Genomic DNA, 27,927 nt, shown 5'->3' on the forward strand with positions numbered 1-27,927 from the left:
GGGGGGGGCATGAGTTTAATTTTGCGTAAACTGCAGAGGTGCCAGAGGGAGTGAGTTTGGGCACTATGCGCCGCTGGGATCCGATTTGCACCAGGAAGGCTTATGGAATATTATAGGCCGGTTTTCCACAGTCTGCATGCATTCTGCTCCAGCACCGTGAAGAAGAAACTTCTCCTGCTCAGCATCATGTTCATAGTCTGGGTTTACATGCTCTACTCCTGCGTGGGCTCCTGCTCCACGGTGCCCGGTCAGGTGATGTTGGACACCCCCTCGGCCAGAGAGAGCGCTCCAGCGGCGGGCAGGAGGTCGGACCTGGTGTCCAGACTGCTGGCCAAGCCGCAGCCCTGGGAGGACGTGGAGAGCGACTACGAGGGGCCGCCCACCAGGACGGCGGCGTTCAGAGACCTGCTGGACGCGGACCGGGGTTTGGATCCAAGCGGCATGTCCAGCTTCTCCAACGGCTCCGGGAGCAAGAAGCTCCCCCAGGCGATCATCATCGGGGTGAAGAAAGGAGGGACCCGGGCTCTGCTGGAGTTTCTGCGGGTTCATCCGGACATCAGGGCGGTGGGAGCGGAGCCGCACTTCTTTGACCGCAACTATGACAACGGCCTGGAGTGGTACAGGTAAGAAAACAATTAATTATCCAATTAAAAAAGGACTTTTTATGCGTGAAGCTTCTAATCTGATGGATGCCGAGCAAAAAAAACGACATAAATGTTAAATTTGGTTCAATAAAGCGCAAATTTGATCTTTTATATTTCACATTTTACTGAACATTGATATAATTAATTGCTCTCATAAATTGAAATCAATTTTAATTAAGCGCAAACTGAACAGACGTGTAACCTGCGATCCTGGTTTATTTCTAAGCATTTTTTTCCATCTGTTAGATTTAATTAATATTTTTAAAGCTTTGTTGCAGATTTAATATTCGCGCATGTAGTTGTATTTTAAAGCGCATTATGACGCCGAGTTTCTCTGAAGCTGCTACGGGGAGCAGAGGCTGGTTCCTCGATGCGCAGTGATCTCTGTTGGACGCGGCGCAAACTGCACCTCCGGCTGCGTCTCTCTCCACTTTTTAATAGTTTAAGATCTCAGCCTGGCGCTGCAGCTCAGCTGAAAGCACCCAGAAACACATCAGAGTTACATTTGAAGGTTTTTTTTGTGTGTGTGTGCAGACTTTAAAGCTCTCAGGTAAGTTTATTTGTGTTGCAACGTGGGCGAATTCAGACTCGCCTCTGCGTAAAGACGCGCCCGATAAACTGAAACTTTGCGATGATGATTGAATTAATTTTGATTAGATCTTTCAAACATTCCAAGCTGTTGGAAATAAAAAAAAAGAAAAAAACACCTCTGGCGCAGATGAAAGCTGAACGTCACTTTTCCTTTTTTTTTTTTTCTTTTTTCTCTCCTTTGCATGAATTATTCATAATCACTTCAATAATAATGTTTTTATAGTTTAAAAAAACAGACTGAATAAACTGCAACTGTTTTAATAAATTAAACTTACAACAGGTTTTCTGGGGAGGAAAAAACGTTTAGTTTGTGTAATTTTTAGAGACATATAAGCATATAAACTTTACATAAACATGAACTGAAGTTTTCTTTTTCTTTTTTATGGTTATTCCATAGAAACAGTGAAGAATTTAGAGAACTATTTAAATAAAAAACCTTTCATGACCTATAAGTTAAAGTAGACATGAACTCTAGATTTGAAGTTTGAAATTATTTAAAGAGAAATGTTCTCAATTTTTAACTTCTGATACTGAAAAAACGAAAATTATTTTAAAAAAGTAAAACATTAATGATCCATAAAAGTAATTCAGAGGCTATTTTAAGTTTAGTTTGCTCCACAAGATGGGGCCTGCAAAAGGGACACTTTTTTTAGTGAAATATAAACTCCCTCCACAGCAAATGGATGAAGGATGCGAAGCATTCAGTAATATTTTTAATTATATTTGATTAAAATGCAGCAGGAATCCTCCTAATCATTTCTGTAGATGACCTTCACTGCAAAAACGATCTTGAAATAAGTAAAAATTTCTTAAATTCCGTGTATTTACCCTTAATTTGAGAAGGTAAATGAGATAGTTTGCCAATGGAATGAGTATTTTTAGTCTTAAAATAAGATAATTAGATAATATGCACTTGAAATAAGACAATGCAATTGTGTTTTCTTATTTTAAGTGTAAATTGTCTTGTTCCATTGGCAAAATGTCTCTTTTACCTCCTCAATTCAAGAACAAATGCACTTATTTTAAGAAAAAATTGACTTATCTAGATTTAGATTTTTTGCAGTGTATAAGTTGGGTAGAAACTACAAAAAGCCACACATGCAGCTAAATTCCTGCCTTCCTGTGATTAATCACAGCCTTCTGCATCGATGAAAGTCTTTCAAAACTCTTATAATTTATAGTTGAAATGAACATTTTAGTTTCTGTTAACTTCTGTTTCTAAATATTCTGCAACAAGTAGATAAAATGTTATTTTATTTACAGGCAACACTACAAATCTCCCTGCATAAATCTGAGCTCTTTCCTGTAATCGCTGCAATCTTTCTAAGTGGATTATGAGTTTGAATTATATTAAATACGATTGGGAAACTTCAGTGGAGCAAACGTATCTTGGAATGAGTTGGTAAAAGTTTTCCCGGCAATGCAAGAGGGGGAAAATAAGCACAAAAACTAAATTATTTTCTTTTTTAGGTGCTTTTTTTTGTCAGTCTAAACCCTGTTAAAAAAAGAGGAGGGGGTTGCAAACAAAGCTAAACATACTTTGTAAAAAAATAAAGCCTCTTAAACCAACTTTATCCTGTTCATTTGCATCACAAAGTGGTCACGTGAGGAGCTGAAGGACTTTCAAGCTTAATTAGTCTGATTGTTGTTCTCAGCAGAGCAGGACATTATTAGCTGTTTGTAGTTTTTATTTGAGTTTATAAATTGATTTTAAAGCCTTGTTAAGTTTAAACTGCAGCTATGATGACATCAGATGTTTCTATATAAGCTGCATTAAAATCCCCTTTTGCACATCCATCAGTTTTCTGATTTTTGCAGAGCAGAAACGACCAGGACCACCATGTGTTAATGAACTGGATGTTCACATATAGAGGGTTAAAAGCGAAATGTGAAAGAATAGGAACCAAATGTTGGAAACGTTTGAAATTGAAACACCGGTCTTTGATTTGTGAGATGTTCGACGCTCCTGCTGTGATACAAACTTGGATTTACAGGCACCGGATTAAAAGTTTGGGGAGTTTGCAGGCAGGCTGTTATTTAACTGCTTCCACACACAGTCGGTGACTGCATGTGGAAAAGCGTCTCTGCAACATTTCAGGCCGTGAAATCTAATACTGATCTAAAACTCTGCCATGTAGGCATGGCTTCGGCCTCTTTATTTCAGTTACTGTAGATTTGTGTTAAAGTTTGCACGTTTTTTTTCTAAAACAAAAAGTAATTTGAGGAGGACTTGAGCTGAACGAGACGTTTACAGTTTAGTGCAAAGATTTAATTAAACTGAATTGGAATTTGTTAAAATCTGTTTTGACTTATTTTATTTTCCCCAAAGCGGACGGACAGAGGAGGGAAATAGGAAGTCATACTTTACTCATCATGAGTGTCCCATTAGGACCTGATACTGGAGATGACTTTGGGAAAAAGAGATGGAAATTTCCATACAGGAAGAAAACACAACTGCGTGGCATTGCAATAAAAACTACAGGAATCTGATTGAATCCTTTATAGGAGATGAGAACAATTTTAAGGGATTGTGCCGTTTACCTCCTGTTTTGTTTGTTCATTTATAACCCCCCCCATGCAGCCGTCCCCTCCCTCCCTTTTTTTGGACTCGCCAGGATTCCACAGAGCGAGAGAGGAGGTGGAGATAACAAGTCTTATTGTGGATTTCTGATGGTCTTTGATGGTTTTTGTTTGTGCCGAAGACAAAAAAACTGTGTGATTCATGGTTTGACCGAGGGGTCCTCATATCAGGAGGTACACATTTTCGCCGTGAGGTCATGCATGAGCCGGCCTAAAGGAAAACACGCACACATTTAGAAAGAGAGAGTCGGAGCTCAAAGGGTCACAGAGACTGAATGCGAACAGAAACATTGATTCATTAGCTTGTGCTTGCACCTGTTTCACCATTATTAAGAGTTGGTTTTATTCTTTTAGCCAAACAAAAAGGATTGGTATGGAAACATTTATTAACACAAACCTTTAAAAAGTTTTGTAGGGTTTAAGAATCCTTTATTTGCTTTCAGTGTTTGTAAAGCATTTCTCTTTGCTGCAGCAGCTTTGTTTTGAAGCGGTCGTATGAAATGGATAAAAAAACCCAAAGGTCTTTAAAATGAAACATGGAAACTAAAAGTTATTATACTTTTAAGCGGTAAATGTTTTTCTGTTTTCACAGTTTGCTGTGATACATTTTAAACTACCACTTTGTAACCTTAACCCTGTAATGCCAAATGTATTATATTTGATACATACGGTTTCTGAAATGTCACCTTTTGCATAATTTAATGGTAAAAACTAGGGTTGCACGATATAATCGGCCCCCTATCGGTATCGGCCTTAAAACTGAATATCGGACATCGGCCACCCCACCGATATTTAACCCGATATTTGATCAGCTTCTGAGTTTCTAAAGTCTAAAAAAAAAAAAAAACTACTTCTTCTTCCTCAAAAACTTCATTTTTACAGATTTAAAACTTCTAAAGACGAGGGAAAAAATATTGATACATTAAAATATCCCAATATCTTCATATGCTGATATATTGCCATTTAAAAACACCATATCAATCTCTGTTACTAATGAAATATTGCTATATGTCATCGTTATGCTACGAAATCCCCCGAAAATTCACGAAATGTTGCCATATTTTTATATGTTGATATATTGACGCGGTATCGATCTATTTTACTAACAAAATCTCACAAGAATTTGCAAAATATCACGAGAGTTTGTAACAGAATGATGAAATTTCACGAGATTTTGAAAGTAAAATAGATCGATACCGCGTTTTTAAAAATCAATTTGATATCAGCATATGAAAATATATTTGAGTATATTATTTTTCAAAGTGTCAGAAATGGATAACAAAACTGCTATTTTCAATGACTACTTATTTTTGTCCAGCTTTAACATCGGTATCGATATCGGTTATCGGCTACATGAGTTTTAAAATATCGGCATATCGGCCAAAATCCCAATATCGTGCATCCCTAATAAAAACTTTGCTCAAACTCCTATTGTACACAATCAGATATACCTGATAACAGAGGGCAGAAGACTACACAAAAAATAATCCTGACTTATCGCATAGTAATAAATTATTAATATCAAAAATGTATTTCTGTTTTTTCTTTTTACGTATTTTGTTAAAAGGCCAAATAAGGACTTCAAACCAAAAAAAAGTAATTTTCCGTTTTGTTTTATTCTTGGATCGGGCTTTAAAGGGTTAAAGTACTACAAGATAATTATAGATAAATTTACAGAAAAATAGATCTGGTTTAAATAAGGCTAAAGTGTCATATTGTAAACTAGAGTTTAAGATGTTTTTAAAATAAATAAAATACTTATCTTTATGTTTTGAGGTTTTTGCTCATTTTGATTTCCTTCCAAATGCTTTCATCACATTCTTGTATTTCTGTTTAATGTTTAGGTGACATAGGGAGACACCTGATGCTGAGGTGGACACAATGAGGTTCAGCTCAGGATGTTTTGGACGTCCTTAGGAACTCATCTGAGGTGCTTCGCTGTTACAGAAGTGATTCTACTTCTTTATGGGAGCAATGGGCTGATAAAAGCTTCATGTTATGCTCTGCAGAGATAAAGATTCACTCGCCTCTCTTTACTGAAGCTTTATGGAGCGTCTAGTAAACAGTTTTATTCGGACTCGTTCATTTTCCCTGGATGCTCGTAATGTTGAACGGTTCTTCTTAGTTGGTTGGTTGTTTGATTATAGAAAAAGGGGAGAGATGGAGAAGTTTTTGCAAAAGTGACATTGGATCCTAATGCAGCGGCACGCCGGGAAACCTGCACAATTCATCCTGATATTCGTGCACTATTCCCAACGAGAGCACGTCTGAAACCCTGCTGGTGAGGATGTGCTCCTGTCTGCACAGAAAATACATCAATCTATTCGATCGGATCATCCAGTCAGATTGGTTAAAAGTTTTCGAAGGAAAACCAGCTGATTGCTTCCAGCCATCGACTCTAAAAGACTTTCTCCTCCTGGATCAGCCTGTAAGACAGTAGATATTTGTTTACATTGTGGTCGACTCTTCAGCAATCCCTCACACCCAGCAAAACATAACATAATATTTTCTAATCTGAAGACCAACTAAAAGCTTCTTGGTGAGAAAAAAAAAATCTTTTACTGCTTTTTAAAAGTATCCAGAGATGCAAACTGAGGATGAACCACTTAGAGGTTTAATGACGTCAGAATACAGAAACATTTAGCTTTTTGCTAACAGTTTCATTAATATTTGACCTGCTTTTAAAGGCTGACATAATCTGTTTGAATATGCACTTTAAGAAAAGGACAACTTTAAGTGCTAGTTTGTTTTGTTCTTTCGTTTCACTTTGGTATTTTGTTTGTGTTAAGACTGGGGCTGAAACCATTAATCAGATTAATCAATTATTGAAATAATCGTCATCTAATTTAGCAATCGATTAATCATTAACTGGAGAATAGAGACTCCTAAACGTGCCTTGAGCTGACAGAGCGACCCACATTGAGCAGTAATTATACCAAAATTGTAAAAAGATAATAGATGTATACACATATTGCATATAAGATGAAAACTTTAGTTTCACTTGGTTTAATTTAATAAAGTCTTCCATTTAAGAATCTTTGGCTATCCGAATATTAATTGATTAACTAAAATAAAGAATCGACAAATTAATCGATTTTCAAAAATGTGTTGATTGCTCTAATTAAGACCTGAAAATGTCAGTCCTGACTATATTTTTGCTCTGTATAAACTAGCATGACCTGATGTTGATGGGGTTCATTTATTCATTTATTCAAGAGGCTCTTGGACTTCCAAGTATATCTGCTCAGGTAAAAGTAATATTCAAGTAATGACTCCAGTGTAAAAACGTATTTGCTGATAATGTAAATCGAGCACCGAGTAACTGAAAATAACATCTGATTAAATATTTATAAAATGTTGTAAATATTGAATTCAATATCTTAGCTAAAATGCAAAAAATACACACAACATGACTACAAATTACAATCGGGCAGAAATAAATTGTTTTTGTTCTTAATCATTTTTTTTTTCAAGCATGAAATTTATCAAGCTAATACACAATACAGTAACCTGACTCCGCCAGATGGATTTGCTCCGCATATCCATCTGGAAACCTTCCATTGAAGTAATTTTGGGAAGGGACGAAAATACTGGTTAGCCGATTGGCCTATGTTGGTGATAGACGGGCCAAATAAACCAATCAGATCAACGAAGCATATGACGTACTAACAGCCAGGCTACTCTTGCCGAAACCAGTCGGGAGAAGAGCAAAAACATCTTTTCCTCTGAGAAAAGCCTCCAGAGCAGTGTTTTGCTCTTCTTTCAGTGAAGAGATACTCTGTAATTCCGATAAAACTTGCTCGATAGCCACGCTAATGCTAGTTTCATCGGCTGAAGCCGCCATGTTCTTTAGACTGAACTGTCTTGCTTCTCGTTGCGTCACACCTCAACCCGCCTCAAAGCCAACGCTGATTGGACGTTCGTTTGGTGAACGGCTCCAAATTTTCTCCAACGGAGAGTCTCCAGACTGATTAGCGAGTGAAACTTTGAAAGCTCGCGAGATCAGGATGGTCTCACGAGGCTAACAATACAGTAGCAGCCATTCAAAATGGCCGTCAGTCGAACGGCAGCCACCTTCCAGCCACTGGAGTCACCTCCTCTTGCATATTTTTTACTCTGACTCCACCCTTTCACTGAATTACAGGGTCTGACCAGGAAAAGGTGCTTCTCTTTAGATCTACATGTCCACAAATCATGACAGAATATTTTAGTACAAAGATTAGTGTTTAAAAAAGGAAGGACCCATCAAGGAAAGTGGGGAAATTTTGAATGGCTACTACTGTACTTGGAATAGAGCTGATGAAGATTCTCAGTCATCCAGGTCACAGTCATTGCGTAAAAGTTCAAAAAATATCCACTGGACTTGGTTTCCATGATTTGAAGACGTTTCGCCACCTCTCCAGGAAGCTTTCTCAATAAAAAAATAAATAAAAATGAAATTTTTTTTTTTTTTTTTATTGAGAAAGCTTCCTGGAGAGGTGGCGAAACGTCTTCAAATCATGGAAACCAAGTCCAGTGGATATTTTTTGAACTTTGATGGAATATTTGGAATAGAGTAGAAGCCCCGTTATTTTCCCACAATGGGGTTATTATAACGGCTGCAAATCAACAGGAATTATATTAAGAAAATCAACATTATTCAAAAGTGTTTAAAAAATAACAGAATAAAGTGAAAATGGATGAAAATTAAAATAATTTGCAGTGAGGGTACAACATTTTTGAATATAAATACTGTACACTCCCTAAAGAATAAAAAAAATGTACAGCGCTGGATGTTTCTTTCCAGTGACGGATAAAAGTACCTTTAATGGACGATCTCAGCAGGATAGAAAATAACTTTATAGAGCAAACAAACTTTTTTCCAAACCCAAATATGTGTTCTAACATAAGCTGTAGGCAGGGGGGGATTTACCATTAGGCAATACTAGACAGTTGCCTAGGGGCCCAAGTTCCTGGGGGCCCTATAAAACTCTGTTAACATGTATGGTTAACACACCTATTCCTTACTTGTGCACTTTATGTTTTTGATAAAAAATCCTTTCACTTAAAGGACAGCAGCAAACCATTTGAAAAAAAAATAATGCAGAGCGGTGTCGCACTTAAGGGACTTTTTCAGGCTCCTCTAGCACTTTAATTTCAAAAAAGGGCCTTGCGCCAAATCTTGCGACTTTTTTCTGCTACTGGAGACTTTGGCAACTACATTCATAGGCCCCCCTGTCTGTCTTTGCCTAGGGCCCCAGTTTTCCTAAATTCGCCCCTGGCTGTAGGTGTGTCTGGTGCTTTTTACTTAAAACCAGTTTTTTTTTCTTCATTCAGCACTCTTGGACTGGAGTAACTAGTTACTGACCACCTCTGCTGCTTTAGGTACTTTAATGCAGGCAGAGGTTTTAATTCAAACAGATGAAGGCACTTAGAGTCTAATCCTCATTGCTGTATCAAAGCTGAGGCTCCTGAGGTTTATTTCTAAAAAGAAGATCTAAAGTAATTGTTTAATCTTATCAGTTTAGTTGATGCACTGAATAAAGAACACAGTGATAAAAGATAAAAATGTTGGGCTGTGACCTTCTTACGTGATCCAGCACATAGAGACCTCTGGCTGACGGATTGGTGCATCTGCGCTCGTCTTGATTTTAAACGGTAACGCTGCTCTCAATCATCCTTCCATCACTTGCAAAAACAAGATGAAACATTTTTCCAAAGATTTAATGTTTCGTTTTCTCTCCCTGGCTGCAGTCCTTTGTCTGTCAGCCTGTGATGCGTGTTGCTCTTTTCAAATTCGATTTAACCATATTGGCTCTGATGGGGCTTTGATATATAATTGCTGTTTTGTGGTCTTGCTGTCGTGTCGCGGGCTCTGGGCTGCGCTCGCCATCGGGCTGCTGCTCCTCGCTGCACCAGGAGGATTAAACAACAGGCTGCACATGTTGCATTTGTTCCATACGGTCCGTACAATCTATACCATATGAGCTTTTTAGGGAGTGAAATACTTTGTTTGAGAACATTTAACCTGATTCTGATGTTTGGTCATGTTGGTGACAGGCTTAAAAAAAAAAAAGTGGAGCAAAATTGCACAAATATTATTCATGGTGATGTCTGTAAATAGATCTAGAGCAACCAGTTTCATACAGATACGCACATGTTTGTAATTTAGCCTCCGTATGAATCCGACTGTTCTTTCAAGGCCTCTGATGTTGGTTGCAGAATTTTGCAAAACAAAAAGCATCATGAGGACCAAGGAGCTCAGCAGACGGGCATTAAGCAGCCATCTCCCAGCAACAGACCCAAACTCAGAGTTTAATAATTGGATGATTTGCACAGAAATCTAAACTGATGCTCTTGAGCCACATGGAGAGTTTATAGACTTTAATGTAGAGGAGATGGAGAGATGAAGCAAAGACCCAATGAATAGTGGAAACTTATTGAGACCTTAAATGGTAGGGACAACAGGTGAAACAAACAAATGAGGGGGAAAACAGGTGAACAAAAAATGACAGAGAATAATCTGGAAAAAATCTAAATCTAGATAAGTCGTTTTTTTCTTAAAATTAGTGCATTTGTTCTTGGATTGAGGAGGTAAAAGAAAACAATTTGCCAATGGAACAAGACGATTTACACTTAAAATAAGAAAACACAATTGCATTGTCTTATTTCAAGTGCATATTACCTAATTATCTTATTTTAAGAATAAAAATACTCATTCCATTGGCAAACTATCTCATTTACCTACTCAAATTAAGGGTGAATACACTTAATTTAAGTATTTTTTTCCAGTGAGGCAGAAATGGTACAATGAGATTATCACTCAAAGGAATAAATAAAATAATTAATCCAGCAATTAAAAATGATCTTAAAGAGTAAAGATAAAACTAATTAAAAAAGTGCAAAAAATGTGCAAGAGAAATAAATTTGGAAAATGACTCATCAAGGGGAAAAGAACTCCACATTAGAAAATATTTTTAAAGTAAACAAAAATAATACTTAAAGCTGACATTAGCATAAGAGAACTAACATATAAAAGTAAATAAAAGACTTAAGAGAACCTCAAACAATGCAGATCTGAAATGAAAGAGTTAAGTCTCACTTAACTCTAGAGAAGACGTGCCAAGATGAGACTTTTTCAAACTCCTGTTGGATTTTTATTGCGAGACATTTTGGTTTTAGCTGAAGGACTTTCTGGCTTGTCGCTAATTTTTGTGCCTGAACTGAGGACTTTCTTTCCTCTCATAATGTGCTTCAGACCGGCTGCAGTCAGGAGTCTGTTGAGGCTCAATTGGCTCCTTCTGAGCAGGATGTCTCTCTGGTCTCTTTGTATCTGATCGGTGATAAAACAAGATCAGCAGAAGCTACTCAAGGTGCTACAAAAGGAGAAGTGGAGCATTGTTGAAAAGGGGGGAGAGACAGGAAAACAAAAATCCTGTTCCTCCGTCAGACTTGGATAGATAGCGGAAGTCTGCGCGGTTTGAAAGCCGTTATCTGTGTCCTCCCCCTCTGATGGTCCTTAAACTGGAGTCAGACTGCAGCTCAGAGCCGCGTCGGAACAGTTCTGGATGGTTGCATTTCCCTTTATTGGCTCGCTGCAGGAGCTCTCCTGTTTCCACGTAGGTGACCCGTCCGCTGTTTTGTTGCTACGCTGACCTCGTCCTGCTTCCTTCCTCTGAATGGCCAAAGAGGCCACCTGGTTCTATAGAGTGTCAGTGAAAGGTATCAAGCCCTGAAGAAAGGGGGGAAATGTGTTTTCATACGTTGGGGAAATGTTGTGGTGGTTTGGACAGGCTCAGCTGGGGAACCGCAAATAATCTTCATCTTCAATCACAAAAGGCTTCAACAGTCAGACAGCGAACACAAATGTCACAGCGGCTCGGCTCCTCTGGGATGGAGGGTATTGATTGGTCAGGCCTGATTGGAGGTGATGTATAGAGATGGGTTAAGGGCTTTAGACTGAGGGTCAGACTCAGGCCCGCTTCCTGACAGAGGTTGACCATCTGCAGAAACGCAGGAAGGGAATCACACCGCAGATTTTGGCAATCATGTTTTTTTGAACCTTGCTAAAAGTTTGAAAGATTACAAGAAAGTCAGATCTCTGGATCCAAATGAGAAATAGTTTTAGAGTGATGTCAACTCATGGTTCTACGGAAGAGGATTAGGGCCACTGAAAAAGTAAAAAAAAGTTAACTGATTTTTAAATATTAGTTCAGTTTAGTATGGAAAAAAGGCAGACTTCTGACTTTAATCTCAGACTTTTTACTTTAATCTCAGATTTTTTACTTTAATCTCAGACTGCTGACTTTAATCTCAGAATGCTGACTTTAATCTTAGAATTCTGACTTTAATCTCTGACTTTTTACTTTAATCTCAGAATTCTGACTTTAATCTCAGACTTTTGACTTTAATCTCAGACTTTTGACTTTAATCTCAGACTTTTGACTTTAATCTTAGAATTCTGACTTTAATCTCTGACTTTTTACTTTAATCTTAGAATTCTGACTTTAATCTCAGAATTCTGACTTTAATCTCTGACTTTTTACTTTAATCTCTGACTTTTTACTTTAATCTCAGAATTCTGACTTTAATCTCAGAATTCTGACTTTAATCTTTGAATTCTGACTTTAATCTCTGACTTTTTACTTTAATCTTAGAATTCTGACTTTAATCTCAGACTTTTGACTTTAATCTCAGAATGCTGACTTTAATCTCAGAATTCTGACTTTAATCTTAGAATTCTGACTTTAATCTCAGAATTCTGACTTTAATCTCAGAATTCTGACTTTAATCTCAGAATTCTGACTTTAATCTCAGAAGTTTTGGCTTTAATCTCAGAATTCTGACTTTAATCTCAGAATTCTGACTTTAATCTCAGAATGCTGACTTTAATATTTAATATTAATATTTAATATTATTTCTTTTTTCTCAGGCTGACTTTAATCTCATAATTTCGGATCTTAATCTTAAAGGGCACCATGAAGGAAGAAATGTGGGAGCACTCAGCTTCACTTAGAAAGATGTGAGTTGTTTGGGAGGGCCAGTAACACATTGGTGGAAAACTTAACGTGCCCGAGGGGCCCCCGGTGATCAGCAGAAAGTGATTAAAACAAGAGAGCTAGTCTTTAAAACAGACATGGCTACGGCTTGATGCTAACATGTTTGTTAGTTGTTAGAATTGAGTCAGAATTCTGAAAAAAAGTCAAAATTCTGACTGAAATAATATTTAAAAAACAGTTAACTTTTTTTTTTCTTTCTGCAGACTTTCTAAAAGATTTTTTTTAAAATACTGAAGAATTGATTCAAACCAGTAACTTATTAAGACATTTTTATGTTTTATAACTTAAGGATGATGTACGGCTTTCGATTTTTATTCTTATTTTTGCAAATTAACTGGCCCACTCACTGACCTGCATGTGTATATTTGGATAGATGAATCAAAACCATTTTATTATGGGTCTGACTGAATGTTTTAAGTTGTTTTTCTGTTAGTAGATAAATCTTTCTCTGTTTAATTGCTTTGCCACTCCAGGTTTACTTCCAGCATTGCCTCATGCTGCTCCATCCAGTCCTTCTCGTAACTTCCCAGCCACCGCTACAGATCATGCTAAGAGTGTTTGTTCTCCACATTTTCTGCCCCGTGCAAAATAATTTACTACCCGTTGGTATACGACACGCAATAGGACTACTTCTGCAAAGCTCTGTAGATCAAATGGAACGGTAAGCATCCAGTCGTCTGCCTTTGCAGAGGAAATCCTAAATTTGGGTAAACAGATACTTTGGCTCTCATGCTGTTGACTGATTCCTGGAACTCCTCGACTGCTCAAGAAGTCAGCCAACTGAGCAGCTGACAGCAGGTTCACATCCTCTGCTCAAATCCAACACACTCTCACAAAAGAAGCTTCCAGCTCAGTTACTCCCTCATCCTTAAGCCCTCCCCTTTATGAAACCTTGTTTTCCACCCTCCAGCTGTGCTCTTGCACCACCGACTAGTTAAGAATATAGTGTCGCATATTGTGCTCGGTTTGTCCATTCCTGGGTGGGGCTCGCGGCAGGCCTCGCTGCTCCCTCTCCATTTCGGTCGACACGGAAGCACAGAGGCCCTTATTCCCCGCTGGCCTATTTAAAAACGCGGTGACCAGGGGGTTGACAAATGCGGAGAAAAACGCCTTTCAAGTCCGAATTACAACCAGTTAATAGTGAAAGGAGAGACCTGTTGAGCGGGGAGTGGAAGCACCGGGGTGTGCCGGCCTGTTTTCCCTAAAACCTCTGCCCCTGCTGTGGTCCACTAAAGAAGATATGGAAATGGAGCTTTATATATATAAAAAAAAAAAAAAAAAAAAAAAAAAAAAAAAAAGCCTGGCAGGAAGTTGCTTAACATTTTCACACTTTTAAAGCTTTTATTGTGGTCACTTTGTTCTCATGACTGCACAGACTTGAACACGCTTCTTAGAAGCTTTAATAAAATAGATTTGTTTGTTTCAGAGCAGAGAACAAGCCTCTCCTCTGTGTAATGTGTGAATTAGGCTCTTTTAATAAGCCGATAATTTGGATGTTGTTAAACATGTCAGAACAGAACCAGACACCTTCCCTCTGGAGTTATTGGTCATTCATGGCAGACAAATAAACACTCTTATGCGCATTAGAACAGCCCACCTGGAGCAGAGGAAGTTTAAACTCCTGTTCTTAGAGGGAAAACCTGCATATAGACGCCACACTTGTCCCAGAGGTGTCCATTACAGCGCTGTAGAGCAGGTCTGCCTACGGGACAGAGGACATATGCTCAGAGCATAGTCAGGGAGCGACTGAGGTCCCCCCGAGGTTTCCATTAGCCTGGCAGTAAAAGAGCAGAGCTCATTAGAAACCACTAAGTCTCTTCTCTCCGTCCTGCCTGCTCCACAGTAGGCACTCTCTGCTTTTACATTTAAAGTTGTTGCTTTCGCTCATAGGAGCTGTTTAAAATATTTCACGATGAGGTCAGACAAACCAGCTCTGGCGCTCTTCATGCCAGTTATTTGATGCGTGAGGCATCAAGTAACTGGTTTGTGGTTTTAAAAAAAAAGAAACAAACCCTTGGATTTGGAAGAGTTGGATCAAATGTGTTTGATTTTGTGCTTCTTTTGTTCTTTTTTACACTTTTATAGGACGGAGGGAAGGCTGTATAGTTAATATTTGACAAATTCTCAAAACTAGAACATAAAAAATTCACCTCCCTCAGAAAGTCATAACCACCCCTCTGTATATCTGACTCAGATTTATAGAATAATGGACAATTATTGACATTTATGTGTGTGTATGTATGTGTATATATACTGTGTATATATATATATATATATATATATATATATATATATATATGTGTATATATGTGTGTAAATATGTATGTATGTTGTTGTTTGTATACCTGGGTTGTGTATCAAAGATAATTCCCCCCTGGGATCATTAAAGTTTTTTCTGGTTATTATTCTGAAAATAAAAGATTAGAAGATGGATAATAAAAAAGAAAAAGAAAAAAAAAAGTAAAAATTGAATTCAGAAAATGCAGTGATAACAAAAGTGTAACCAAAGCTATAGGTAATAAAATTATCATAACTTTTAAGCGCAGCAGAAAAGAAATAGGAAAGAAAGGTGTAGAATTACCAAAGGAATGCCAACGCATCTTTTTTTTTTTTTTTTGAATGCAACAGGTTAATTATCGAGATTGGTGGTTTCCGACTCCATACAGTTAATTATATGTTGGGACGTCAGCCTGTCTTTAGGAATTTGTGAAGCATTAACCTGCAACGACAGCTGCAGTGTGAATGGAGGCTAAATAATAACCTCAACACAGACAAATGTGAGTGACATACTTTAAGGAGGAAATCCCCCTCTTCCTCACATGCACACGCGGTATGTAGTTCACCTGTCTTCAAAAAGGTGTGCATGCTGTTATGGCTGCCAGCCAATTCAAACAGGATGCAAAGCAGCTCCCTCTCTGCTTCTGTCTCCGTGCCTCTCCAGAGAATGGAGGGGGTGGCGACATGTATGTTCATCTCGAGTCTGTTTCATCTTTTATTCATCCTCACTGCAAATAGATCAAGGAGTCATGTGCCTCCTGGTGCATGTCAAGTGTCAGGAAATCAGTCAGAATGGTTGATTCTGCCCACACACACACACACACACACGCTCTATCATGCACAAGTCTTCACCTGCAGCTTCCCATTCCCGTTTGCCCCTATTGTTTCCTTTTTTTGCCCGTATTCTTTCATGGTCCATCAGTTTATTACATCCAAGATGTCAGGCATCCCGTTGCTGATGGAGAAGCAGAATGTGTTCGACAAAAATAATCAAACCTCCAACCTTTAAACATTTTTTTTCCCACGTCACAAACAAAAACATCCGTTTGATTATATTCCTTTTTTTTTTTTTTGGCATTTAGAGCATCAGTGTGTGCTGAAAGGAGAAAGCTTTGTTTTCCTTTATCCCCAAATAAAATGTTCAAGCTCGACAGTGCATTCAGTCCCATTACTTTGATACCCCTAAATTAAATCCATGGCAACTAGTTTCCTTCTACATTAGTTCACCGATATTATCTTGCATAATAAAGACCAAGGAACACCGTAAATCAGCGGTCCCCTATATATATATATATATATATATATATATATATATATATATATATATATATATATATATATATATATATATATATAATTTATCGACGATCAAAGTCTGAGTGATGTTTTATTTTGAAAAATATAAAAAATTGCGGTATTCTCTCCCAATTACATCAGTCGGTGCATCTGTGCCTCGTAACACAGGTTAATTCAGTTCAAGACTCATCCTATCTATAACATCCTATCTTTGTGAAGCGGGATTTTCTGCAGTTACAGTGACCAAAACAAAGCTACGGAGCAGACTGGACATCAGGAGCACACTTCGTGTGTCATTGTCTCCGATTACGCCTAGATGGGACCGGCTTGTTGTTTTATTTTTATGCTGTTTGTATTTGATCCTACGCCAGTCGTATCATACGTGAAAATATTGTCTGACATATAGCGGTCCGTGGTGCAAAAAAGGTTGGGGGCCTCTGCCGTAAATGATTTAGAAGTGAAGTGAAGTTTAAAGCAGGGTTTGTTTATAAAACAAAATACAAGCTTTAAATAAAACTAAAAGAACACGGAGCAGCAAACCGGCTGAAATTTTCATGCCCCTAAACTGAACAAAGAACACGCCTGTGCAAATTTTGCCATTTGCGACGTGGCGGCCACACGCTCGCTAGGATTGTTTGACATGTACTCTAGAATAGGGTTGTCAAAAGTATCGAAACTCAAAAAAGTATAGATACTAAAATGTTGTATCCGGATACAATACTCGTTTTTAAAAGTATCGATACAGTGCCACCACCAGTGGCACCTAAGCAGTCATTCATCTAAAGTGCAGAATAGAGGACAATGCACTTTCAGAGCACTGTGTGATTAAATAATTCTGTGCACTTTTCAGTTTCAGACTTTTTTTTTGTAAGAACTGCAGCTGCTGAGAATTATTTTTGTTAACTGGTTTGGCTAGTTTCATTGTTATGTGTGCGAAGCATAGCCAAGGAAAGAACACTTAATTTTAATTTTATAAGTTTTTTATCAAGCTTGCTTAATATTGTGCACAGCATACAACCTTTATTGTATTTATTTATTGTATTTTATTTATTAAAGAAAATATTTCTGTAGAATTTTGGATTCTTTGTTTTTATCCTGGTGGTATCGAAAATGGTATCGAGTATCGAATATTTTTCTTAGTATCGGTATCGAGTTGAAAAGTTTAGTATCGTGACAACCCTACTCTAGGATTCATTCAGTTTCATCGACTGAAGCCGCCATGTTCTTTAGACTGAACTGTCGCGCCTCTCGTTGCGTCACACCTCAACCCGTCTCAAAGCCAACGGTGATTGGACGTTCGTTTGGTGAACTGCTCCAAATTTTCTTTAACGGGAAGTAGCCAGACTGATCTGCGAGTGAAACTTTGAAAGCTCGCAAGATCAGGATGGTCTCACGAGGCTAGGACAAAGATGTAGTGGCTACAAACTAACAATTGGCCAAATAATTAAAATGTACATGTACTCTAGGATTGTTCGACATGTACTCTAGGATTGTTCGACATGTACTCTAAAGGGCTCGTTATCCCAATATTGGAGTGTGGTCTGTGCTACGTTATTCCACGCCACAATGCAAGAGGGACAATCACGAACTAGCTGTGGGTCTAGATATGGCCGAGGCGGTGAAGAAGTGGAAGGGGCAATTTTGTGCCATAACGGAGGGACATAATGGCGAAAAAGTGTAAGGATTCAGGTGGGAAAAGGGCCCCAGCGTTCTCGCGCACCTCGCTGTTCAAGCTGGTCCAAATTCACGAGTCGTTTTCCACGATGGCGGTCATACAAACAATACAAGCCGGTACCAAACAGGAAATGCGCACAGTGTAGAGCGGATGTAGATTTGACCAATCAGAGGACACCTTTTGGAGAGGTGCACTGGAGTGTCTGTGGCCGGGGCGGAGGTACATTTGCATTCACTGCGACACACAAGCAGACGACCTGGTTTCTGAGTATAAATCAGCCTTAAGAGTTGTTCCCTTAGCAGATCTGGCCTTTATCAGGGAGCGGCAAGATGAATGGCATAAAAACTAACAATTAGCCAAATGAACTAAACCTCTGAAGGCATGCTCCTCCCCAATCCCCCAGGGGACAGGAGGAGGTCCTGCTATTTTTCGCTTACTGCCATCCCCTTTCACCAACTCCTCCGTTTTTATTTATGCCACATGGTGGGCTGCGTTGAGTCTGTGCAGAGTTATTAAGCTCTGTAATTCCACACAGTCCTGAAAGATCCTTCTGGACTCCACACATTCTTGGTTTACTTCCCAAAAGGTGCCATAGTACACCAGATATACTTAAAAACACATTTTCAGAGTGTGGGGGAAAAGAAATTATAGCCTGGTGTGAAATTGAATAATTTGTGCTTGCAGACCACAATAGTGTTGGAGAGGAATGTCTTGAGTGGCAACAGTTAGTTTTCTGTTTATTTCTCCTGCTTTGCTATGTCTGATGTTGCCTCCAGAAACCAGGCTGGTTTGATCCCAGAACCAGTCGGGTTGGTGTGTGACCACAACGTCTGACTCTCCTTCTTTTATTGTTGATTCATGGAGTCTGTCACTCACTTTCCCTCCCCTGCTCACACACCCACGCGCATATTCTGTCTGGATGAAGCTCTGCGCTGCAGAATCCGGCTTCACTCCCTAATTTCAGTGAAAAATGATGGATGGACGGGTTGCATCTGTTGTGTTTACTCGACGGGTCAGCGGATTCCCATGCTGCTCTGACTTTACGCGGCTTGTTGACGAGGTTCAGAGGCTTTAAGGGAGCTGCATTCATCAACATGAATCAGGACTCCGCATCTATGCCTTGAAGCTTAAGTGTCAAAGTGTCAGAGTTGTTTTTTTTAGTGACTTCCTACTCCCTTCCTTTCCCCATCTGATAAAACGCTTATCCACAGAAATATAAACGCTGAAACAAAAACGGGAACACCACCTGTACGACGTCCTCAAACCCAGCCAAACCCGTGTATCTGTGACCACAGTTGAAAATAGTCCTTGGTTGCTCAAGTCATCCTGTCAGACAACAAGTAATCGGAGGAGGAATTTAGCTGTCAGACTGCTCCTCTCACTGTGGCTGGATGATTTTTTTTTTTTTCTGCAGCATCCTGAGCCTGTGATAGCAGGCCAGCCTGAATTATTAATCCTTTTAGCAGACAGATTATTTGGATGGGGGCCTCTGCTTAGCCACTCTCTTGAGTTTCGAGTGACACCTTTAGTCAGTGGAGCCTGTAAATTTGAAACCTCAGTCTGATCAGGGTTATGCGTCTGCAGTGTTGCACGGAGGTGCTAAATATCCACCCAAATGCAAAAGACTGGCATATTATATAGCAAGCATAGAGGCATGCATATTTTTTACTTTTTGCATCTGCAAAATCCTTGCAAATTATCCTTGTTGCTCAGTGCTTTAACATCCGTTCATCCTCAGGAAATTGAAATATCCTAAAAGCTCAACTTTGCCACATGTTCTGTCTTGTCTGCATTGTAGCAAAGATGTAGCAACTTCATTTTTCCTTTTGCAGCGAAAGACGTGTTCTGCTGTTAGATGTGATGCTGGACATAAAGTTCCATGAAGCACCAAAGCCTCGATTCTTTTAAGCTTTTGAAACCATATAGAACAGAGTAGAGCAGGGAATATTAGCCCGAACCCGACGGGACCCGAGAGGTCCTGCCGGGTTCGGGCGGGTTCGGGCTGTACTTTAAACCGTTATATGCGCGGCAAATAAATGATCATGTAATAACGTTCGATCTATACGCGATGAATGCAAATGAATGCAAAATGGATGTTACAGAAGTGAAACGGAGATTAGCCCTTAATGCGAACAATTGAAAAATGTCGGGCTGCAAACGGGTCGGGCTCTACGAAGCTGTCAATCATAACGGGCCGGGTCGGGCACGGGCCTGGTTCTTTCGGACTCGGGTCGGTTTCGGGCTGACTTTCAAGGCCCGTTTCATGCTCTAGAACAGAGGTCACGGATTAGCGTACCAGGGCCCGGATCCACCTTTTATAAATTACAGCATGTTGTCCGACGACAGTGACTGACTTCTCTTGCGCCGAACATTTCACTACCTGATAACATGGTAGTGAAATGTTTGGCATTTATTTGCACCTACATATTCTTCCTTCTGGGCCTGCATGGAAAAAGATAACCTGACTCCGCCAGATGGATTTGCTCCGCATATCCATCTGGAAACCTTCCGTTGAAGTAATTTTGGGAAGGGGCTAAAATACTGGTTAGCTGATTAGCCTATGTTGGTGATAGACGGGCCAAATAAACCAATCAGATCAACGAAGCATATGACGTACTAACAGAGCGACGACGAAGAGGAGCCAATTGATAGATCAAACTCTTGCAGAAACCAGTCGGGAGAAGAGCAAAAACGTCTTTTCCTCTGAGAAAAGCCTCCAGAGCAGTGTTTTGCTCTTCTTTCAGTGAAGAAATACTCTGTAATTCCGATAAAACTTGCTCGATAGCCACGCTAACGCTAGTTTCATCGGCTGAAGCCGCCATGTTCTTTAGACTGCACTGTCGCGCTTCTCGTTGCGTCACACCTCAACCCGCCTCAAAGCCAACGCTGATTGGACGTTCGTTTGGTGAACGGCTCCAAATTTTCTTCAACCGAGAGTCTCCCGACTGAAAGCTCGCGAGATCAGGATGGTCTCACGAGGCTAGGAAAAAGATGTAGTGGCTACAAACTAACATTTGGTCAAATAAATACAATGGGTCGTCGTCATGCAGTGGAAATTGCTCTCTTTAGCAGAGAAAGAGAAACTGGTCATTCATGAGTAGATGGAGCTAAATAGAGGGAAATAATTGATGGAAATGTATATAATATAAGGGATTAAAAAAAGCATTTTGGAACACCTTTAAATGTGACTAGACTAGTTTAACTCTGGGTTTTTTTTGTCTGCCTGCGAGGAGTAAAGCGTTTCCTTTGTATTTCTTAAAATGCTTCATCGGTTCATGAGAAGGGTCTAGTTTGGAGAACTGTAGAGAAGAAAGACTGCCTTTCAGCATTTCCATCCTGATTTCCTCCCCTCCTCTTCCTTCTATTTGTGAGGTGCCGCTTTGCTATTGAACTATAAACTCTGACTCCAAGAGGTCAAGAGAAGCTTTTAGATCAACGAAAATGAGAGACGGCTGAAGAACATGAAGTACAAACAGGATTTTCAGCAGAAAAAATTATGATTACTTTCAAGTTGTGTATATTTAATTCTGAAAGGTTAATTCCGCTTCTATCCAGCTCCCCAACATCATTGTTCTGGGTGGTGTTATCTCCCACGAGAGTACAACTCTCACTCCAGGGTTTTCTATCCATAGAAACGTCTCCATGCAGCCTTAAGAAGCTCACAACAGTAAAACCACACCCTCTCTCCTCTGGCAGAAACAAAACACCCTCCGATTTGTCTGCAGCTAAATACACAAACCCAAATTTGAGATTCAAATGCCTTTTCAGCACTCCCGACACGCGAGACATTTGAAAACGCTTTGTATTAAATAGAGAAATCTTTCTTTTTGTGAGCGACGACACAGGGAGCTTATTGGCAGCCTGTTATCATCAAATCAAACATGACAAGAAGGAAGGAAAAAGGCATCAGCCAGAAATAAACCGTTTCCTGCCTCCAGTTTGGCTCCAGCTGGATGACAACTCTTTAAAAAAACAAGGGGGCCAAAGGGCCACGCTGCTGGCCCCGGTGTGAGGCCATCTTCTGGCAACGGCCCTCTTGTTTCTCTCTTATCACCATTCATGGCATGCCTTTCAACTTGGAAGTAGTGGTTCAGCAGCTTGGTTCAGAGGAACAAGCAATGAGGGAAACTTATTGAAGAGGTTGCCGATTATTTACAGAACCACTCTTGGTTAAAACCAGACAGATGGACCCAGAGGAGTCGTTGTTATCTTAGAGGAGCAGGGTGTTGTTTACAGGGTGAATCTGGCACACGCTTTTCTTAAGAGCTCTCCAAAAGGCTCCTATCACTTCATTTTAAAGGATGAAGAAGTGCTCATCCATTCGTCCTGCCAGCAAGCACCCTCAACCCTCCTCTTCACCCTGCCCCCATCCCCGCCCCCCTCGGCCCCTGACCACTGCCCTACTCACCCCTGCGCTGAGGGACAATGGCTCACTTTGAAAGAAAAGCAGGAAGAAAGAGGAGCCCGGTGTCACTGAATTGCCTGTTTGCTGACGGAATCTCTAAAAGCAGCACCTCATAAATCAAAAAAAGAACATAATGGTCATTGTTTCTCCAAGAGCTACTTGTCCCTTTAAAAAAAGATCTTTTTTTTTTGCTGTGGAAAGAGGGAGCAGAGTCAAGAGGTGGAGATTTTTTATTAGTTGGGGTCCTTTTCTTGTCGATTTGGCGCTTTAGGAGTTTCCTTACCACTTTTCTTTCTCTCTTGGTGTCAGACCATCCCCTGGCTTTGTGCTCCTGCAACCCCCCCTTCCACATAACAACTAGATGTTTTTTCTTTTTCCCTCACAAAAAAAAAGCATTCCCCGAGCTTGGATCAGCATAATCTGTCACTTTGCACATTGTAACTCAGGCCTCCTCCCTATCTCCACGCTGCATTGTCACGTTGAAATCGGATTAAACGGGGAGCCATTTGCCTTCTCCGGTTAGTCGTAGACTCTTTTTGTATGTTGGCACAGAGAACGATGAAAAGCTTGCAGCCAGTATCGCCCTTGTGCATCAAGAGAAATGACAAACAGCATGCAGTATGAGTCAGGCGTGTTTGGGTTGTACTCTTTGATTTGCTGCATGAACACGTCGAGTTTGGGGTGCGGCTTTTAAAAAGCAGCTTTTTATCATCAGAAATGTGGCGCGCCTCCATAAAAGGCGTGCACAGGATCTGTTTTGATTTCAGCGGGCTATTAATAAGCTTCTGCTTTTGATTCATTCACCCCTCTGCCGTGTCAGCAATCAAGATGATGTTATCATAATTAGATCACTGGCTCTGCATTAGGATTACACAAATCTGCCATCACCATTTCCATAAAGCATTTTAATTGCTACCTAATATTACATTTGTTGTTTTTTTTTCTAAAGACGGCCTCCTTTTTATGCAGAGACTCTTGGATACTAATCTCAGCCCTGACAGAGAGCTTATGCTCCATAAATTAGCATTTGGCCAGATGAAGATGAACTAGTTTTCAGGTGTAATTCGGAAAGCAGCCAAAGCTCCAGGAACAAATGCAGCAAATTCTTTTTTTTTTTACCTTTAAGTTTGCAAATATATTGTATAGGATTACAGCAGATTTCTGTGGGATTTGTCTCCACGGTATCAGCGCCATATATCGGTGTTAAAACCTTAAAACAAAGGCTCGCTTTAGGGTGCTGCAGCATTCTTATCTGTAACAGCGTGTTCCCCCTGATAGATCAGTTCTCTCTGTTATCACTAAAATCCTTTGTTTTGTTTTTTTGTTTTTTTATTCCTCCTTCCTATTATTATTGCTGTTCCCTCTTGTTGTTCTTTATCCTCTACTGATTTTAGCTAATTCCCATCTCCTAACGAAACCACCTATCCTAAACATTTGACTGCTGTTAAAAATACTTTACTTTAAAATGAGGAATGTCTTATGGAAGCCTAGTAGTTGTCGGTATAATATGAAGACAACTAAATAATTTAAACCTAATGATTAACTTCAGCCTTTAAATAGGAGTGATGGAACTGGATTACAAAGCCTGCACTTTCCACATTTAGTCATTAGTTTCTTTTAACAATGTTTACCAAGATTTTCATGCAATATCTGCGATACTTTAAGCCGGGCATAAACTGTGCGATTTTTTTCAGTCGTTGCACGCAGCTGCAACTCACACTGTACGACGAAACCCTGAGGTTTTGTCGTACAGTGTGAGTTCAAAGCTCACAATGCTCTGATCTATCTGGAAGCCAAACCAGTAGAAGAGGAATATGAAGCTCACTAGAGTGAAATGCACTGTTTTGGCAATTTAGCAATTTTATGCTGAAAGCCCTAAAAAGAAAAGGCGTTGACGTATTTGGACAAAGACATGGCTGAGCAAACGTGGCTACTACGGTCTATCAATTTTACAGATAGAACTCCATTTCCCTCACACCCCCGCCGTGATTCTGTGTTTTCATCTGAGAAGAAGAAGAATCCTTGTTTGCGCACTGAGTAATTTGCCCACGACGGTCGACTGAAAATCAAACATGTTTAATTTTCTCCCGACCATAAGATTCCTGATCGAGAGGTGGTCACGAGAGGCTGATCGCTCCTCGTTACGCCCTGTACACTACACAAAGCACGATCAGGCTGAAAGTCGGGCCGATCGGAAAATTCTCGCACGACTGGAAAGTCGGTAACGTGACTCCGCCAGATGGATTTGCTCCGCATATCCATCTGGAAACCTTCCGTTGAAGTAATTTTGGGAAGGGGCGAAAATACTGGTTAGCTGATTGGCCTATGTTGGTGATTGACGGGCCAAATAAACCAATCAGATCAACGAAGCATATGACGTACTAACAGAGCGACGACGAAGAGGAGCCAATTGATAGATCAAACTTTTGCTGAAACCAGTCGGGAGAAGAGCAAAAACATCTTTTCCTCTGAGAAAAGCCTCCAGAGCAGTGTTTTGCTCTTCTTTCAGTGAAGAAATACTCTGTAATTCCGATAAAACTTGCTCGATAGCCACGCTAACGCTAGTTTCATCGGCTGAAGCCGCCATGTTCTTTAGACTGAACTGTCGCGCTTCTCGTTGCGTCACACCTCAACCCGCCTCAAAGCCAATGCTGATTGGACGTTCGTTTGGTGAACGGCTCCAAATTTTCTTCAACAGAGTCTCCAGACTGATCTGCGAGCGAAACCTTGAAAGCTCGCGAGATCAGGATGGTCTCATGAGGCTAGTAAGTCGGCCCGTAAGGGCAAGAAATCATACCAGATACTAGATACATACCAGGTACTTTCATGGAACCTGCTGATTTCTCAATAACTTATTCACCTTCAGTAAGTGAAGTGAAGTGAAGTACCAGTAAATTCACTTAAAGTACCTGGTTAGTTCTGGAAACTTACCTCTGTTCCTAGAAAATTCCTTTTTAGTGTCGATGTCCTAGCCTATCGCCGGAAATTATCTGGTATGATTAGGGGAAAGTAATCAAATTATCCCCAAAAAATCTGGGAAAGTAACATGTGAGTTTCCTGAATCTTTAAAAACCTGTTAAATACTCCAAAATTAGCCATTAAGTTACCCAAAAAGTACCAGGAGAGTTTAGAGCAAGACCCTGATAAGTCATGGAAAAATAGTGCAAGTCTAATTTTCAAAAACTGTAGGAACAGTTTTAAAACCATAATGTTTTGGTATACCAATAACTGAGTCTTACCTATTTGCTACCGAAGAAAGCCACACATTTAATTCAGTCCACATAAAAACAAAAAACTGATTCTTTCTGGTGAAGTTTTCAGAGATCAAAAATGCAATTTATAGGAGACTTTAGCTCTCATTATAAATCCTTAGTTGCTATTTCTGAAATCCTGTGCTCAAAGTATAAAGCAAAATCACTTTTCTTTACAGAAAAGCGTCATTCAAGAACCACTTCATTGTGCCTGCATATTTGTATAAGAGCCATTAGTTTCCTTTCATGCTCATGACAGAAAATTCCGTCCATTTTTAGCAAAGCTCTTATCATTTCCGAGCGCTCATTTCTTCTTCCTTTAAAAAAAGTTAATTTTTTTTGTGGTGGGGCACAAGTGCGTACAGCAAAATCCCCAAAAGCAGATTAGGTGGTTTATAAAATCAATCTAAGCTGATTCTAGCATCCAGAAAAATATAACAATTAAACGTAATGAAAATTACACCTTATAAAATAATCTGTTTTTCTAGCAGGTACTTGTGATATAATATTTATAATGACCTAAAGCATAATTATGAAGAGGCAGATAAAAGGAGGAAACCAGTGGCTGAAATCACTGGGACAGAAATAACTAAGTTTCCCTTCAATCCTCAACAATCAGCGTTGAGCAGATAAACTACTTAAACGCCTAAATTCTCTTTTTCCAATGCGTTAAAAACTGTTTTTGTCTACAAAATCCATCTGTTAATGAAGTAAAAGTTAACGCTAGTAATAGAACTTATGATTAGATGCATAATTTGAATAATCCTAATTCTAATTTCTGATTTTGTTGCCTTCAAACTGCTACTTTTATCAAAGAAACCTGCTGCACATATCGCCTGTTCTGATGTTTAGATTGAAGCTAAATCAGCAGAGAAAAAAGAAAGCTGTAAATCTGTATCATCTTGTCGGATTCTGATTGCTCCATCTTTACCGTTAATCCCTAAAACCTTTCATTGAAGATTCAGGTTCAAAAACTTCCGCAGCAGCTGCACTCCTGTTTGCTTGTACTGTAAATAATGGCTTTCTGTTTCTCTTTAGGAGTCACTCATATCTTACGTGTGGCTAAGCCTGTTGATGTTGGATAGCTGCCTGCACTAATAGGTTTTTTTAAACCCCATAATAAGGCTAAACAGGCTCAATGAGTCATTGATTGCAGAATGCAGGGTGCTCCATCAACTTGATTACATTATGCAAGACCTTTCCCTTTTTTTTTCTCCCTTCTCTAAACCTTTTCTTTTGTCATTTTACTTTATCTTCTCTTAGGGATCTGATGCCGAAAACCCTGGAGGGCCAGATCACCATGGAGAAAACTCCCAGCTACTTTGTGACCAGAGAGGCACCGGCGAGGATATCCGCCATGTCCAGGGACACCAAACTGATCGTGGTAGTGAGGGACCCTGTCACCAGAGCCATCTCAGACTACACGCAGACTCTGTCTAAGAAGCCCGATATTCCCTCCTTTGAGAGTCTGACCTTCAAAAACAGGACTACGGGGCTCATTGACACCTCGTGGAGCGCCATCCAGATCGGCATCTACGCCAAGCACCTGGATAACTGGCTGCAGTACTTCCCCATGGACCAGATCCTCTTTGTTAGCGGCGAGCGTCTGATCACCGACCCGGCCGGAGAGCTGGGCCGCGTGCAGGACTTCTTGGGCCTCAAGAGGATCATCACAGACAAACACTTTTACTTCAACCAGACCAAGGGATTCCCGTGTCTCAAGAAGGCAGAGGGTAGCAGCAAGCCTCACTGCCTGGGAAAAACCAAAGGGAGAACCCATCCGAACATTGATCCCGAGGTGGTGCAGAGGCTACGGGACTTCTACAGACCCTTCAACATGAAGTTCTACCAGATGACCGGACATAACTTTGGTTGGGATTAAAGCCCAAGTCGAGACAGACATCCTTTTTTTTTTTTTTTCCTAGTTTTTATTTTTTTTCTATGTAATTCATTGGTAAAAGTGGAGATATGGCTATATATATGTGTAAACTGTACAGAGATCTATTTTATAATAATTTATTTTTATTTCTAAGCAATTAATTCACTAAGCTGCCTAACCAGATTTGTACATAACATCCTTCCCATATTTTGTTTTTAACATTCCTCATCTTATTTTGGTTTTCTCTGGCTTCACACCTGTAGTCCTGTAAATTCCCGGCGCTGCACAAAA

At 39.8% G+C, this 27,927-nt stretch overlaps 1 protein-coding gene across 1 annotated transcript; it reads left to right on the forward strand.

Moving 5' to 3' along the window:
- Positions 1-27,927, forward strand: hs3st3b1b (heparan sulfate (glucosamine) 3-O-sulfotransferase 3B1b). The gene is made up of 2 exons (XM_038296923.1): positions 1-623; positions 27,021-27,927. The coding sequence occupies exons 1-2, from the start codon at positions 103-105 to the stop codon at positions 27,637-27,639; spliced, it is 1,140 nt and encodes a 379-aa protein (XP_038152851.1). The 5' UTR covers positions 1-102; the 3' UTR covers positions 27,640-27,927.

This window comes from Cyprinodon tularosa, unplaced genomic scaffold, assembly GCF_016077235.1.
Source record: "Cyprinodon tularosa strain WSP-4 unplaced genomic scaffold, ASM1607723v1 ctg38, whole genome shotgun sequence".
In the NCBI taxonomy this organism is placed as follows: Eukaryota; Metazoa; Chordata; class Actinopteri; order Cyprinodontiformes; family Cyprinodontidae; genus Cyprinodon; species Cyprinodon tularosa.